This window comes from Crocodylus siamensis, chromosome 12 (genome assembly GCF_052110815.1).
Source record: "Crocodylus siamensis isolate JL-2025a chromosome 12, ASM5211081v1, whole genome shotgun sequence".
Classification (NCBI taxonomy): Eukaryota; Metazoa; Chordata; order Crocodylia; family Crocodylidae; genus Crocodylus; species Crocodylus siamensis.
The window spans coordinates 46,115,697-46,131,970 of NC_143406.1; the positions used below are offsets into that span (position 1 = coordinate 46,115,697).

A 16,274-nucleotide genomic window follows, 5' to 3' on the forward strand; every position below is an offset into this window, starting at 1 on the left:
CTGGCAGGGTCACTGTGAGCAAACAGTCTGTGTGGATGCAGGTGCAGCAGCCTAGAAGATTTACTGCTAGGAACAGCTGCAGGTCTTCCTGATGATGGAGGTGCCCGTAGGCGTGGGGCTGTCTATTGTAATCTGCAATTAAGCTCTTGCTTTTCGAAGGATCAACATCATAAATCTTGGCTGTGCTGTGCTGGGGGTGCACCAGGAAGCTTGGGGGGAGTAGGGAGCGGCCGGGGCCAGGACCTTCTGTCTGGGCACGGCTTGGCATTTGAGGGGCCCACGTGCCCAGGTCCTTAGCCCCTGGGGAATTTGAACTTGGGGCCCTTGGTGCTTCACAAGGCATTGCTCTTCAGGCCTGCAAAGACAGTGGCTGTGGTTGTGCAGCCAGTTCTTGCTGCTGGCTTGTCCCCCCGCAGCAGTGCATGACTGGGGGAATTTGTCCTTTGGCCGGCTGCTGTCCAAGCCCAGTGTAGAGGCCACCAAGCCCCTTAGGCGCACTCAGAGCAGGGCAGTACCTCCCAGGCTGCTGTGCTATTCCTGTGCAGCAGCAGGCAGAGGCCTCCCGTGCACCGTCTGCACGCTGACCTAGTCGCTCTGTGAACAGCCATGCAGGGGAGACAACCCTGTTCCCTGTTCCCAAGCCTTCCCCTGCAGGCAGCAGCTGTCGCCTTGCTGCCCCGAGTCACTGGAGAGGTACTGTACGTTCCTTGTACCTCTGGCCCTGCGGTGCCCTCCCTCAGTCCTCCAGGCTCACGCAGGCAGGGATGCAACCTGGCAGCCTCCTGTGTTGCTCTTATAGGGCAAGTAGCACCTCCTAGCTACCCCAGGCCCCTGTTTCCCCCCTGGGAGCAGCTGGGGTCCTGCCCTGCACCTCCTCAGCTGCCGCGTTGCTCCTGGCCCCCAGCAGGTCTGCAGGCAGGACTGGCTCCCCAGCGCTCCGCTCATGAGTGGAGATGAGAATAATAGCGCTCATCAAATATGCATGGGGTAGCAGCAGCAGCCGGCACAGCCACCAGGCCAACGACGTGGTCCCCCGGCACCGGTGGCTCACGTCCCTTGCAGAGGGCAGCTCCCGGGGCCAAGGCCTGAGCAACCCAGGGATGTACGAAGCCAGAGACCCCGGTGGCTGGCGGGTGAGAAGCTAGGCAGACCCAGGTGAGTGCTGGAGCTGTTTGGGGACGGGAGGCCTGGCATTAGGCTGTGCAGCAGGACAGCGTGGATGGATTGGAGGCTTTGCTGAGCTCTGTGTTGGCGGACGAGCTCGGTGCTTTGCACCAGGCAGGACTGGGGTATGAGGGCCCTGCACAGGTGCCCAGCATCCTGCCACGTGGCCCTCTGCCCAGCAGCTCCCCACTGTGAGCTTCCCCGAGAGGCCTGGCTTTGCTGGGGAAGGAGCCTGGAAGCCTGCAACAGGCAGCACAACCTCCCCACATCGCCCCGAGACCAACATGGGGGGGCGCTGAGAAGCCCCTCTATAGGGACCCAGCAACATTATCCCAGATGTTGGTGCCAGCTGTCGCGGCCGAGTCCCAGGCCGCTGCAGGCCCCGGGCAGGTACTGGGGTTGTGGGGGTCGGCTGCCCTCTACGGCCAAGGCAGCCACTCCCTGTGCCATCCCTGCCCCTCCATCGCACAGGGAAAGAGGGGCCTCCTGCCTGTAACCCGACACGCTGGCTGCACATGCTGCAGGCGCAGGGAGTGCCAACGCCCAGCAACACCTGCAAGCAGGCAGCACATGGAGGACGCCCCGCCGGGCATGGTGCAAGCCAGAGCCGTGGGTCCTGCTCACAGGGGAAGGTACCATCCATGGGGTGCTGGTGCAGTCCTGCCCAGGTGCGGGGCATGGCAAAGCCTTGTTTAGCCCCTCACCCTGTGCCCCGTGGTTTTCACTTGCGGCTGCTGGGGCACGTAGTGTCGGGGCTCTGCTGTGCTGGGCCTGTCCTGGCTGCCCAGGAGCTCCACCAGCGGGCGGGAGGAGCCCACTGGAGCTGGGGGTTGCCCCCTGGGGCTATTGCTGTCTCGGGGCAGTTCTTCCTGGGGGGGGTGCCCCTCCCCATCGGGGGGTGGTGGGATCGGGGTTTCTGGGCATTTGTGCAACCCTCATGCTGGCGGGTGTGACTAACTGCTCGGCAGGGAGGCTCGAGCCCAGACAGCGGCAGGTTCAGCCGGGGCTCAGGTTGCACACGCTGGTGAACTGAAGTGGCACCGGGAGGCCAGACTCGACTAGGGGGTCCTCCCAGAGAAGGGTACAGGCCCGTGCAGAGAGGATGGGGCAGAGGCTGTCTGGCCCCACCGGCTGTTTCTCTGGGCTGCCCAGGGCTGGGAGAGCTGCTCCGGCATCTGCCTGCCCCGCTCCGCCCAGCTGAATCTCCCGTCAGGTGAATCAGCACTAAAAGTGCCACTCAGACCATGGCCCCTGCATGGCCCTGGCTCTCCACACTCCCCCTGCTCCCCCAAGGCCCTGCCTGTGCCCAGCCCCGGACCCCACTGCCTTTGCCCCGGGGGTGTGAGCAGGCACTGGCAGTCGCGTCTGTGCTGGGCAGCTTCTCAGTGCTACTGTGGGTGGAGGTCCCAGAGCCGGCCCTGGGCACCTCTCCTGCCCTGGTGCCCGATGCCCGGGGTGCCCTGGCGCCGCCACTGTTGCTGCCCGGGATGGGGTGGGAGCTGTGGTACCCTTCGTAACTCCCACGTGCATGGAAACCATGGTGGCAAAAGATGCCTGGATGGGTGCTGTTGCGTGTGCACAGCATGTGTGTGCAACCGGTGTGCATAGGTCTCTGCCCCTGCTGCGCCTGGCACTGGGGCCTCTCTGTACCAGCCACTCACTCCCCATGCCCCCGGCAGCGATGTTTCCTCCTTACCAAGGACAACCGCAGCTCTTCTGGGCAAAGCCATGGGAACGTGTCCTGCACTGCTGCGCCCGGTACCTCTGGCTTCCCTCCCTTCCGGTCCCTGGGCCGCCTGGCCACGGCTGAGCCCTCAGTATGCACCCCTCTATGGGAGAGCTATTTAGGGGATCTGTCTGCACAGGCAGTGGATAGGAAAGGAGCTGCTCACCAGTACGGCCCACATCCAGTGTCCGGTGCCAGGGAGGAGGTCCAGAAAGCCGCAGGCTGGAGAAGAACCAACCCTGAAGGCATTTGCTTGGGATTTCTAGGAGGGCCTGCAGCTTTCTGGGGACCCCTGACTGCCCCAGCCTGGGGTGCGCCAGGATTTCCTGCCACCCCTTGGTGAAAATCTAGGGGATAATCTTGTGGCCCCACAGAACAAGCTAAAGGAGCACAGAGCTGCTCCCAGCAAAGGGTGTTTCCCCCAAATCCTGACTGCAGCAGGGCAGCGGTGCGAATGGGTGAAGGGGAGCTGCTTGGTAGCTGAATGTGAAATACTGGACGGGGCAGCTGGAGACGTCCAAGGGGCACAGTCCTGCAGCTGCGGGGTAGGTGACAGTGGCAGGAAGATTTCCCGTGTGCCCTCGTCTGTGCCCTTTCGTGCGCCTGTGCTTGGACGTGGTCTTCACAGGAAGCTCTTGGGACTCTTGCACGCGCAGATTTTGTCCGTCGGCCCTCGTCCCCCTGCTTGACCTGGGGCAGGTTTGGGTGCCGCCGAGGCCTGGGCACCAGGCCTCGTAGCCACGCGGCAGGTCTAGGAACAGGTCGGACGAGGATGGGGTGGGTGCGGACCGACCTCCGTCTTGGGTGCAAGCCCTTTCCTTGTGGTTGAACTCGGCTCCTGGCTCCGTGACCCTCCAGGGCTGCACGGGGCCTCATCCCCATGCCCGTGGGCTCCGCTTGCCGGCGGGGGAACCCGCTGCGACGCAGGGACCGAGAGCGTTTGTGCAGGTGAGTGGAGGGGGCCGCTGCTCGCAGGTGCTTTAATCCTCAGCTGCTCTGCTCGGAGAGCTGTGCGGGGGCCTGCCTCAAGCATCTGCCGGTGGCTGCCGTCAGACGCAGGACGCTGGCGGTGGGTCCGATCCAGCCCGGCAGCCCCTGCGGTGCTGAGCCCCTAGGCACGGCGCTGCCCTCTAATCCACGTGAGGGCGGTGGATCCCGGGCAGGCTCTGGGCAGGGCTGGGGGTGTCATGCCACGCACACAGCTTGGCAGGAGCTTTGTCTCTGTGATTTACGCCCTGCAGCGCTGACGCCAGCGCCGCCTTTCAGCCCCAGAGCTGGCGCTGGCTGCACCAGGCCCAGGGGATTGGACCTGTTGGACGGGAAGCAACAGAGCTGAGGGGTGGGCACCGCCGGGGGGGCAGAAGCCGGCACTGGAGGGCACCCCAGGTGAGGGGCTTCCCTCTCCTCGCTGCTCATCCGGAGCCATTCGCAGCTCCCCGGGGCTTGCAGCTGCTGCTTGTCGTCTTGGCTTCCGGGCAGGCTTGGCTCCACTCGCGGGCTCCGGTTTGCCTGCAGTCACCATGGGAGTGTGGTGCCCGTCTCCCGGGCTCGGTGCCGGAGGCCCGTAGGACCTGACTGCAGAACGTAAGCCTCGTTGCTCCCACGGGGATAGAGATGCTCTGCCGCGGGTGTGGGCAAGGAGGCAGCTCCCTCGCGGCAATGGATAGGCAGCAGCTGGGTGGCCGGACACACGAGGGGTCTGGACTGGATGGGGAGTGAGCGGGTGTCTGTTCTCCGGTAGCGGGGGGCTGCCCAAGGACGGTGGTACAGCTACAGCCATCGGTCACTAGGCAAGAGGCCTTTATTTGATGGAGATATTGCTCAGGTCTGCATCTGGCCGTGGCACAGCCCCACAGAGCCAGGGGAGGTGGGCGGCAGAGCCTGCAGCATGCTGGGTGCAAGAGGGTCATGCTGGTGATGGGGGGGGTCTCCCCAGGACCGTGCACAACAGCACCCCGGGGGGACTAGCCAACGATTGAAAAGGCTCCTGCTTTGATTTCAGCCCAGCACGACGGGGGGTGGACGGGGTGCCCGGGGCTGGGCAGGAGGGCTGCTCTCCGGCGAGGCAGCCACGCCGTTCCCGCAGCTTGTCCCCAGCTGCAGAGACACGGACAGATTAGCCTCCCCTTGTAACTGGGATACCAGCACCAGGCAACGTGCTGGCGTTGTGGGCAGACCAAACCTGCCCCTCGGGTTAGCCAAGCAGATGCTGGGGCCGGGAGCTGTTGGACTGCAGCAGCAACTGCTTGGGTTGTCGGTCGGACAGCGCCCAGCACCCGAGTGCCAGCTGAGGCCTGGGCGTCATTATTGATGGTCACTCGTATGGCGCTGGGCACCCAGACTGTCACCCGGCCAATTGACTCCGTGGCCAATAGATGTCACCATCTCTCCGTGCAAACACAGACATCAGGGGCTTATTCTTTTGCATCCTTTGGCTCGGCTCCTGGATGCTTCCCCTCCGCTGGATTTGTAGCTCCTGAGAGCTGCTGGCTTCCTGCCTGCTTCCCTCCTGCGGGCACTGATGTTGGCTCGTGCTGTGGAGTTAAACCTTGGTGGTACCTGGCATCTCGCGCACAGCGTCCCCCTCCTCTCCCGGCCCTGGGGAAGGTGGTTGGTGTCCCAGAGCCGTTCTGACATCTCTGCCAACCATCCGGCTGGGCCCGTACAGCGATGTTGGCAAACACATCCTACTTCTCACGGGAGCAGGGACGGACTCCTGCTGCGTTGTAACCTTGTTGGTTATAGTCCTCTGCTAGAAGGCGTCAGACCCACTCACGGGGGGCTCCATCCCCTCTCGACCACCAGGCCAGCCAGGGACCCGGTCCAGCGCCCTGCTGGGCGCTCTCAGACTGCAGGTGTTTTCGGAGCATCCTTAAAACCAGCCTTGTATCACACCCAGCTCCTTCGTCAGTGCCAGCAGCAGCCATGGAGGGCAGCCCGGGGGTCCCAGGGTTTTCCTGGGCTTGGGACTCGTAAGGAAAAAGCAGGAGCACGGTTCACCCAGGAGTGCAACTGAGAGGGAATCAGCGACGTATGCGGAGCTTGCCCGAGACAGGTGAAGTCTCTGCATTCAGCTCATGCCTTGGGAGCCCCCGTGCTGCCCACAGGGGCTAACAAGCATGCACAGAGTTTTCCAGGGGTAACGGCACCTGCGTGTACCAGCCAGGCAAACATGCCTGTCTTAGGGCTGTATGCAAGCACCGTGCATGCACACACGGCCCCATGCAGCCCCACGTCGCCTTGCTATAAACACCTGGGCAGCATGCGGGTGGTCGTGCGTTCGCTACCCACCCCGGGCTGGCTCTGCAGGGATCTTGTCTTCCCAACTCCAGTCTCATGGGTTTAGCAAAGTCTCTGGGTCCGTGTCCCCAGGCTCAGGTGCTGGGAAGATGCTTGTTGCGGTGGCCAGTGATCGGCCACGGTGTCTCCCCTGTAGGGATCAGCACAAGGGGCCTGGCTTTGCCCTGTGGTTTGTCTTCCTCATGCTCCTCCAGTAGTTCCCCACTGGTGCCCTCCTGCTCTGCTGTCCCCGAGGCAGGCGGAGGTGGCTAATCTTGGCTGTGGCCTGACTCTCTAGGATGGATGGTGCCCGTCTGGCTAAACCAGTAGGTCCCGGTCGCTGACCTCTGCTCTGCCTGACTTCCCAGCAGCAATCAGCAGGGCTGGATTTAACTGCAGCTGTCATACTCACCCCCAGGGCCTGGACAGCCTCTCCTGGCCTCGTGGGACTTGGCCAGCACATGACATGAGGGTCCCCTGCTCGGGTAAATGCAACTTTGCACCAGGCCAGCTGCATCTGTGGGGTCTTCCGTCTCGTGGCCGGAGTGACCTACAAAGGGTGGGTCCCCGGCGGGGTCAGAGCAGCTCTCCTGACTGTGAAAGGCACAGCAGAAAGGCCAGTAGAGGCGAAAGGCACCCTAGGAGGAGGGCCTGACACCCTGCATTCGGGTACGCAGCGCACAGGCCGTTTGTGGAGAGTGGGGACCTCGCCCTCCAGGAAGCGTGGTCACCACCCAGCTCGACCACGTTGTCCTCTAGGTTGCTCTCGGTTCCTTGTGGCCTTGGTGTGGGGGGCTGGCCCGAGCCAGCGGCCAAGGTCCCCTCTACTTCTTTGCTTTCTGGTTGCTCCTTTGGAAAAGTCTCGGAGTAGAGACGGTGCAGCCCACCTGCATTATTCATACGGCCATGAGCCCAGGAGATACGGTTACAGTGCCTCAGCACAGCCACAACAACTTGACGTCTGAACGCCGGGGTCCTTGCAGAAAGGCAGCAAGCGCCTTGTGGGCTGGGCTGAGGAGTCCTGGCCGGGGGGACGCTGCGGGGCTCCAAGGCGATGGCTGTCCCAGAGGGCTGAGGACCGGGTTTGCCTGAGGATGCTCCGAAGAGGCCGCGGCTCTCGGGAAGGTGTCACCGCCGGCCAGGCGGCGCGTTAGCGTTTGCAAGTGAATGGAGAAGGTCAGTGCCTGGGGAGCATGGATGGTGCCCGCCTTGCTGGAACCCCACAAAGGTAAATCAAGCCAAGCCCCCGTTTCCTGTTGCTGCTCCAGAAAAGGCGCCGTCCTCTTGCTGCTAAAGAGACCGTCCGAGCGGCTCGCAAAGGCATCTGCACAGCACGAGCATGGGGCTTTGAACCCTCGTCCCCATCGCCTCTGCTCAAAGAAGGGGTACGGGCAGAGGCGACCTCCTGCATCGACGCAGCTGTAAACCGCCCCCCTGCTCGGGTGACGCATGGGGAGGCCGTGCCCGGGGACGGGAGCATGAACCCGCGGCAGCCCCAACATGGCCGGCAAAAAAGGCAAGGAGGAGAGCAAAGGAGCGAAAGCCGATGCCAAAGGGGGCAAAGGGAAGGAGTCGGCCAAGGGCAAAGGGAAGAAGGGGAAGAAGGATGAGGTCGATGAGCCGGAGGAGGCATCGGACACCGAGCTGACGAAGGGCGATGCCGCGGAGGGGGATGAAGAAGAGGCAGAGGCGGCACCGGTGGAAGCGGCCGAGGAAGCAGTAGAGGAAGTGGAGGAGGACCCGAAAAAGAAGAAAGGGAAGGACAAAAGGGGACCAGCTGCCAAAGCTGCCGGCAAGAGGGCGGGCAAGGGGAAGAAGGGGCAGGTGGAAGAGGAGAGCAAGGAGGGGGCCAAGGCAGAAGGTGACTCCGATAAGAAAACGAAGAAGAAAGGTGCCCCCCCGCCAGCCGATGCCAAGGGGAAGAAAGGGGCCAAGAAAGGTTTTGGCAAAGGCCAGCTGAAAGGGGCTGGCAAGGAGGCGAAGGACGAGGCCGCGCCGGCGAAGGAGGAGGCCGAGCCAGCCCAGGAGGAGGCTGCGCTGAAGCCGAAGAGGAGCCTGAAGAGCACGTCCAAGCTCTTCCTGGGTTTCAAGAAGAAGGGGCCGAAGCCCTCCAAGAAGGGCCAGTTCAAAAACGCCTCCCGGTTCTTCTGGGGGCTGAACAAAAGCAGCACGAAGAAGAGGAGGAAGGCCAAGAACAAGGCGGTGCTGAAATCCACCTCCAACCTGATGGTGCGCTTTAAGGGCCTGGGGAAGAAGCGGAAAGAAGAACCTGGCAGGAGCCCAAAGAAACCTTCCTACCTGCTGATTAAGCTGGGAGGGAAAGCTGAGGAGAGCGCCGGGTCCTCTGGCAGCCCGCTCCCTCCCGCAACAAAGGAGAAATTCAAGCCCCGAGCTCAGATCCTGAGCAAAGTGTCGGCCGCCACTACCTGGCTGGCCAGAAAGTTCCTCTTCAAACAGGACGACCGGCTTTCCCCCCAGGAGAGGTCCGCCACGCAGCGCCGCCTGTCCCGCATCGGGGCCAAGAAGCTCCCCATCACCTCCGAAGAGGAGCTCGCGCGGCACTGCGCCAGCCTGCACCGTCTTTCGGGAGGGCAGAGTCCCTACGGGCCCGGGGGAGAGGACTGCGGTCGCCAGGCAGGTTTGGGACAAGGCGGGCCCTCCAAGCACTACATGCACTGCGGGGCGAGCGGGTACGAGGACTTCACCGAGCCCTCGCCGTACCACGGCTACCACCAAGGAGCGGGCAGCTCCTATAGCCCCCCGGTGCCGTATGGCTACGCGGATGAGGAGAGCTACTTCCAGGCACCGGGCAGTTACGGGAACGGGTATGGAGGGGCGTCGAATTTTGAGACCTACCCAGGCGAGGAGGTGGAAGATGAGTGCGGGCTGTACGCGCACGGCGGGGACTACTACGACGACCCCCTGCAGAGCCAGTATGGCTACGCGGAGTACGAAGACCAGAGCACCGCGGCCCCGGCCCGCTACTCCCTGTACGAGCCCTGCGACCACTACGGGGGGGACGCAGACTACTACGAGGACCAGACGGGGCTGGACGGCTACTACGAGGACCAGTACGGTGCCCCCGGCGGGACTTACGGCCCGGGGCCCGAGGAAGCGGGGTACCCGGACGACGACTACCCTCCGCGCGAAATGGCTTACGACGACTACGCGTGGGCGCCTCACGCTCAGGCTGCCTACAACCCTTACGCCTGCCCCTTGGACGACATCCTGGAGCTGGAGGAGCTGGAGGAGGCAGAGAACGGGGACGGGGATTATCCCTTCTTCGAGGAGCAGGGCCCCGAGGACGCGCCGCCCTCCCGGCTGCCGCTGAACAGGCAGCTCCGGCTCTTCCCCAGGCCGCAGGTGAAGCTGTTCGGCCAAGACAAGCTGGACGTCACCCTCCCGCCGTCCCCGCACCTGCGGCAAGAGGAGGACGACTACAACCCCTACGAGCCGCGCGCCGCGCCCTTCAGCCCGTTCGGGGGCCGCCCGGGCACGCGGGCTCCCGACGCGCCGGCCAGGCAATACGGGAGCAGCCCCCTGGGCCAGTTCTTACTGAAGTCCCTCTCCCAGCCCAAGCCCATCCTGAAGCACCGGGGGCCGGAGGCGAAGGAGAGGCCCCCCACGCCGGCGCCCTTCCGGCGGGTGGTCTCCTCGCTGTTCGCTCAGAGGCAGGCGCCGTCCCCGCAGCCCGCGGCCAGGCCGAGCGCCACGTCTTCCCCCAAGCCGGGCCGGTCGCCGTCGGCTCAGCTCGCCGTGAGGCGGTTCGACATCCCCCACGACGACCCGCCGCCACCGCGCCGGCCCCCGGCGACCGAGCCGGCCTACAAGCGCTTTGGCCACAAACTGGCCGGCATGGGGGCCCTGGACCCGCCGCTGAGAAAATTCGGGCACAGCAATAATAACAACGCCCAGCGGCTCTCCCCGCAGCCGTCCCGGCGGAGCGAGGCCCGCTCCCCCTCGCCGGACTCGGGCTCCAGGCCGCAGCCGGGACCCCGCGGCCCCCCTCCATCCCTGCGCTCCCTCGTGCGGACCGTGGGCTCCTCCGCTGCCCCTTCTCCCTCGCCGAGCAGGCCCAGCGGGGCCCGAGACGGGGCGTCCCCCGCCTCGTGGGGGCCCAACCCCACCGGCGCCGGGGCCCCGGCACGGAGAGGCTCCACCTTCCCGTGCGCGCCAGCTCATGACCGTTTCATGAGCCAGCGCGTCTCCTCCCCATGGCCCGTGCCCAGGCGCGCCAGCAGCCTGCGCGGCGACGGGCAGGCGCCCCTCAGCACCGGCCTGCTGCGTCTCGCCGCGGACGCGCTCAGCTCGGGCTTCCCGGTCGCCTCCGCGCCGTCTCGCCTGCGCCCGCGGCAGCCCGGCTCCTTCCCTGCCGCGGGAGGGAGCGTGAGCCACGCGTCGCTGCTGCCCCAGGCGTGGAACAGGCACACGGAGCCCCCCACCAAGGCGGTGAAGCCTGTCATAAGGAGCCAGTTCATGAAGCAGCTGGGCCGCCCCCTGGCCCCCCGGGAGCTTGGCCGGACCCCCTCCCCGCAGATGCTGGCGGGTCAAGGCGGGCGGCGCGTTACCATCCAGGAGGCTCCCAAGTCGGCCCACGAGTGGGTGCCCGCCGTCCTGGAGGACTACGGGCCCACCGGCAGCAAGGCCTCCGTGCGGGACGGAGAGGTGGCCCCGAGGGCCTGGGACGTGCTGCGGGCAGCCGACGCGGACCCCGCCACACACAACCCCTTTCTGCAGCAGGACGGGCAGCCCCGGGCGAGCCGGGGTGCAGCGCCCGGGGGGAACCCCTTCCTGAAGCGGTTTGGCCAGCTGGGTGCCAGCTCCCCGCAGCACTTGAGGTGTCCCCCCGCGCGGGGACCCGCTCAGAAGCCAGCGTCCCCCACGCCGTCGCCCAGGCACGGTCAGGCCTTCAGCTGGGCCCCCTCCGTGCCGGAGGACTACGAGCCGCCGGGCGTGTACGTGAACGAGGACCTGCTGACGGACGAGGGCGCGGGGCGGTACGCGGTGGTGACGCCGCAGATCCAGCGGCTGAGCTCCTTCCAGCGGGCGTCTCACCGCTACAAGCAGCACTGGTCCAACCAGCACACGGTGCACATCCGCGAGATGCCCAGCGTCTGGTGCTCGGAGAGCGGCGTCCGCCACCTGCCCGGCGAGACCCGCCGGTGGGCCAGCCAGCGAGGAGGAGGAGGAAGGGGTGGCCGAGGGGGCACTGCACCTGGGCACCTGACTCGCCATGCCTCGCTGCCCGCTCGCAGAGATGGAAGCCGCTGGCCCGTGGTCATTGGGGGCAGGAGGCTGGCCTGGGCCAAGAAGGTAATATCGGTGCCACTTGTGCGGCCAGTGAGGGCAGGCTTCAGCCTCAGGGCTTTGCCCTGGAAGGGTCCCCGGGGGTGTGCACCGATTCGGTGCCGGCTAACGTCCCTGGTGGGGGAGTGCAAACTCCCAGGGGCTGGGACCGGCCCTGGTGCGGACGTGTGAGTCGCGGGGGCGCAGCGGCAGAGCCTCCGCACTGCGCTCGGCGGCGTTGGAGGCAATGGTGCGCTGTACGCTATGCGTCGCTCAGAGAGGCGACCGGTCGCTCTGTGAAGCCGGCAGGGATACGAGGGGTTGCAATCGGATCCTGCCTGCTCCTGGGGTTACCGTACCGCTCTTGGCAGTGCCCTGAGCCACCCCCCTGCCCTCGCCCCGTCCCCGTTCAGGGGGTGCTGATGGGGAGCTAGCAACAGGGCAGCTCCAGGAAGCCAGGAGCCCAGTGGTGCTGCTCCCCGCTCTTGCCCGCGAGCCGCCCTCGGACATGAGAGTTCAGAAGCGTTTTATCCCACAGACCATCCAGTGCTAGGCTGGGTCTCCCTTGCTGCCTGGGCCGTGGGCACTAATCCAGCCTGTGATGGCTGGACTGTAGTGGGGGGGTGCACGGTGGTGCTCAGTAGGGCAGAGGACTGAGGGGACCTGTGTCCTCCTGGGGCTGGCATGGCCACTCGCAGCCCATTGCCCCCAGCTGCCCAGGCCCAGCGTGGGAGCCAGGCTGAGCAAACCCAGCGGGCGCTGGCTGCTCCTAAAAGCCCCGAGCCCCCCCACCGCTGCGGGGGCATCCAGGACGCGCGGTTACCAGGAGACGCGCGACCTCTGGCCTAGGTGTGGGACGACAGCACCGAATGCAAATGCGGGGACCTGATCTGCGGGCAGGCGCTGTGCTGGAACAGGAGGAGAGATTTAATTAGAGAGGCTCTTGGCAGGCGCGGGCTGGCAGGGATCGCATGCGCCCCCTGCCCCAGCCCGCCTCCCCTTGTGCTGGGATATGCTTACCTGGGCGCTGCCTGCCCGGCCCCAGCCGGCGCGGGCTGGACTCCCTCCAGGCGGCTCCTGTGGTCACTGAAACACTCCCGTGGTTACTGCCTGGCCTTGCAAAGCCACTGACTCTTAGTTACTTTGGCTTTTCACAGAGGAGCCGGCGCTCCATGGCTTCAACCGATGCTGCTGGAGGCATTTAGGGCCCTTTAGACAGAGTGCAAGAGAATGGGCCAAAGGGTGTGACCCAGCCTTGGCTGGGGGAGGAGAGCCACGGCTCCCTGACTCCCAGGGGCTCCCGCACCTGCAGCGTGGCCTGTCTGGGCCGTGCCCGGCTCTGCGGTCGTGTGTGCAGTGCCGAGGACCAACACGGTGCAGGGAAGAGCCCTGGGTGGGCTAGAGCCAGCGGGAGCTGGGCGGGATGCAGCACCCTGGGCTTCAGCCGCTTGGAGCAGCGCCCTGCCCTCTTCCTGCTCACGTCCCCCTCCGGCCCTGGCTGAGTCCTGCAGGATGGAGCAGGGATGCATGTGCCTGCAGCTGCTCCAGCACTAGCCAGGGCTCCTCGCATCTCCCCCTGCTTGTGCCATGCCTCATCCTCACTTCGGGGCCTGTGCCCCCTCCCTATTGCAGCCTAGCTGGCCTGTCCCCTAGCGAGCGTGGGCTGGGCTCCTGCAAGGGAGGGCCCTGACAGCAGGGGAGCACGTGGGGTTCATTCTCCCCCTCTGGTTGCATCTTCCCGCAGGGGTTGCTGCAGAGCACCCACCCTGCCCCCAGCCCTGCATGCTTAGTTTGCCCTGCCGGGAGCAGCGGCTGTTGGAGCGCAGCACCGAGTCATGGCCGGCGCACCCCCCGGCCCCTCTTGTAACCACGTGTCCCACCGTCCATGCACAGATGCACGCTATCCGCCACCTGCCCTACCTGTTCCGGGAGTGCCGGGAAGAGGATGGCGTGGAGGACATGACGCAGCTGGAGTGAGTGACGAGCGGGTGCAGGCGTCTGGCTCCCAGTGGGGACACGGGGCCCGGGGTGCAAGCCTGGGAGCTGTCGGGGCTACGGCAGTGTGACCGCTCTGCCCCCCATCTCCTGTGTGATCCTGGACACGTCACAGCCCTCTCCCCGCAGCCCCCGTGTCCCTTGTTTATTGACATTGCAAGCGCCGTGGGCAGAGGCTGCCTCTCCCTGCGTCTAGGTACAGCACCATGCACGGTGCCATCCCCAGGCACCGACTCAGACACAGTCCTCCCGCTGCTGTGACTAGCTCCTGCAGATACACGGCAGCTCCTCTGACCCCCTAGAAGATGCTGCCAGCCTCTCTGGCCATCTCCGCTTGCCACCGCCTGCCTGGGGTGGATTCCCTCGCCCCCACCTGGGTAGCCATGAGCTGAGCCCGGGTGCCCGGGTTCCTGCCCATAGGGTTTTCTGGCCATCAGCTGCCTTTGCTGGGGGCGACAGCGGGTCTGTGCTCTGTTGCAGGGACCTGCAGGAGTTCGTGGTGCTGTATAACATCAGGAAGAGGTTTGAGCACGAGCTGATCTACGTACGTTCCCAGCGGCAGGAGGGACTCAGAGCTCTGTATGGGGCCCTGCGGTGTCTCCCGGAGGGGCCTGGCCCTGGCCCTGGCAGCAGTTGCTTCCCCGAGATCCACGTGTTGGGTGGGGTTGGGGTCAGCACACCTGGACACTTGGGTTTTGGCCCCGTTCTGTCTCTGCTTGCTGTTCAGTGCCACGTCTCTCCTTTGCGGGGGATGCTCCCCAGAGAGGTGCCGGGGCTCAGGGGAGTCCTTCTGGCCTCGCATGCAACCCTTGATCATCCTTCCTGGCTCGGGGGCTCAGCTTGCCCCCACACCTCCTCTTCCGTGGTGCAGCACCCAGACCACTCCGCTAACCAGCTCTCCCTCTGCACCCCCTCTTCCACCAACAGACCTATATCGGAAGCATCTTGGTGTCCGTGAACCCCTACAAGATGTACAACATCTACGGGACGGACCAGGTGCTGCAGTATGAAGGGAAGGCGCTGGGCGAGAACCCGCCGTAAGTACTTCTAGCTGGCATGGCCCCGGGGGCTGGACACTGCCTGGCTTGTCACAGCTGCATCTGAGCCGAGATGGCTGTGGTGCGCTGTAGAGCTGAGCACCCTGCTACAACCTGAGCCCAGGCTGTTGTGACTGGGGACCCGGGCCTAGAAGCTGTGGCTCCTGAGAGTACTCCTTCCTCTGCCCAGAGAGCTGGCGTCCAGCTGCTGGCATACTCCACGAGTCCTGGCAATGGGCTGGGGACACTGCAGTGGGTGGTTGACTTGGTGTTGGTCCCTGTGTGGATAACTAAAGCGCGGACCATGTGGCCGGCCAGAACTGGAGAAGGAGGGCGACTAGGGAGACGGCGCTGGCTTGGCTCCAAGCAGCGGAGGGTCTGTGGACCGGGCAGGGAGGCTGATGGGACCCTGCAGAGCAAGAGTGTTTTAGCCTGAGCAATCCCACATCTGGCTTCCCCTTCACAGGCATCTCTTCGCTATTGCAAATGTCGCCTACAGCAAAGTGATGGATGCCAAACGCAACCAGTGTATTATCATCAGGTGAGAGCCTGCTGCGAGGGCCACGTGCCCCTTCCTCTTGGAGAGGGGGTCCCTGTGGGGCTGGGTCGGGGCTGGTTGGCAGAGCCTCTGCCATGCCAGACCTGTTCTGCAGCAGGATGGGAGATGCTCCTCCCTTGGCCTGCCCCCCTGGCATCTTTACCCAGCCCTGAACTCCTTCAGTTCGCGATGAAGTCACCCCTGGTCCGGGGTCTTTGCTGGTTGCAGTCAAGGGGACTTTGCTGTTGTTCCTATGGGACCAGGGCTCTGATCCTTCTCACGTGAAGGGACCTGGTCTTTGCTTTCCAGTGGTGAAAGTGGCTCGGGCAAAACAGAAGCCACCAAGCTGATCCTGCGTTACCTGGCCGCAGTCAACAAGAAGCGCAGCGCAACACAGCAGGTACGGCATTCCCGCCGGAGACCCCGTGTTGTTGGTGGGGGGTGTCTGACGTGGAGGTGCTGACATCTTCCCCCAATATACCCAGAATGCACTGCAGGGGCCTTGCCCCAGGTATACCTGGTGCAGCCCCTTGGCACCCCTGCCTGCTGGATGCCCGGCAGACGTGGCCGTCCCCCAGGCATGTGTCTAGTGCCAGTGGAGCTGCTCCGTTCTCTCCATGCAATGCAGGCTCCTCGCAGCCACTTCTCCCCAGGGCTTCCAGTTTGCTGCCCAACCACACATCCTTGTGATGCGCTTGGGGTCTCCAGGCACCATCCTGCCGCTGGTTCCCCCGATGGAGCTGGGAGCTGCCCTTGGCAATGAGCAGCATTGCAAACCGGCTCAGCTCCATGGGGGCAGCAGGCTGGCTTCTGGTCCCTAGGAGCAAATCAGAGCTCTCTCAGCACGTGCAGTGCCTCACCTGCCCCTCGCTGCCTGCGTGCTACTGACCCTGCTCCCATTGCTCCCCTGCTTCCTGCCGGCTCCTCTAGATAAAGGTACACGGTTGTGCGTGCGGTGCTGCATGGCCTGCCGTGTCCTCTCCCTGGGCCTCAGTCCTGCTGCTCTGGACTCAGAGGAGCTTTGCCCGACTCGGGCTGGCAGCCTGGAGCCTTGTGCATGGTTTTGCAGTGAATAACTTCTTGCTGGCTCCGTATGTGGCACTTTGCTCATCTTTCCTGCCTTCAGCCATAATCAGGGGGGAGCTACAGACCCCAGCACCCTTTCAACCAGCTGAGACCCCTATGACCCCCTTCATTACCCAGCCAGGGGCTCCTGTGTCTGATTAGGAGCTTGCTGCATTCACCTCCT

At 64.8% G+C, this 16,274-nt stretch overlaps 1 protein-coding gene across 1 annotated transcript in view; it reads left to right on the top strand.

Annotated features, from left to right (window-relative positions):
- Window positions 1-7,669: 7,669 nt before the first annotated feature.
- The window catches only part of MYO15A (myosin XVA), a 51,825-nt gene continuing 43,220 nt past the window's right edge, over window positions 7,670-16,274 (top strand). The window contains exons 1-6 of the mRNA XM_090023195.1: window positions 7,670-11,482; window positions 13,349-13,428; window positions 13,931-13,994; window positions 14,378-14,487; window positions 14,954-15,028; window positions 15,335-15,425. Of these exons, the coding sequence (XP_089879321.1) occupies window positions 7,670-11,482; window positions 13,349-13,428; window positions 13,931-13,994; window positions 14,378-14,487; window positions 14,954-15,028; window positions 15,335-15,425 (4,233 nt within the window). The remainder of the gene's footprint in view (window positions 11,483-13,348; window positions 13,429-13,930; window positions 13,995-14,377; window positions 14,488-14,953; window positions 15,029-15,334; window positions 15,426-16,274) is intronic.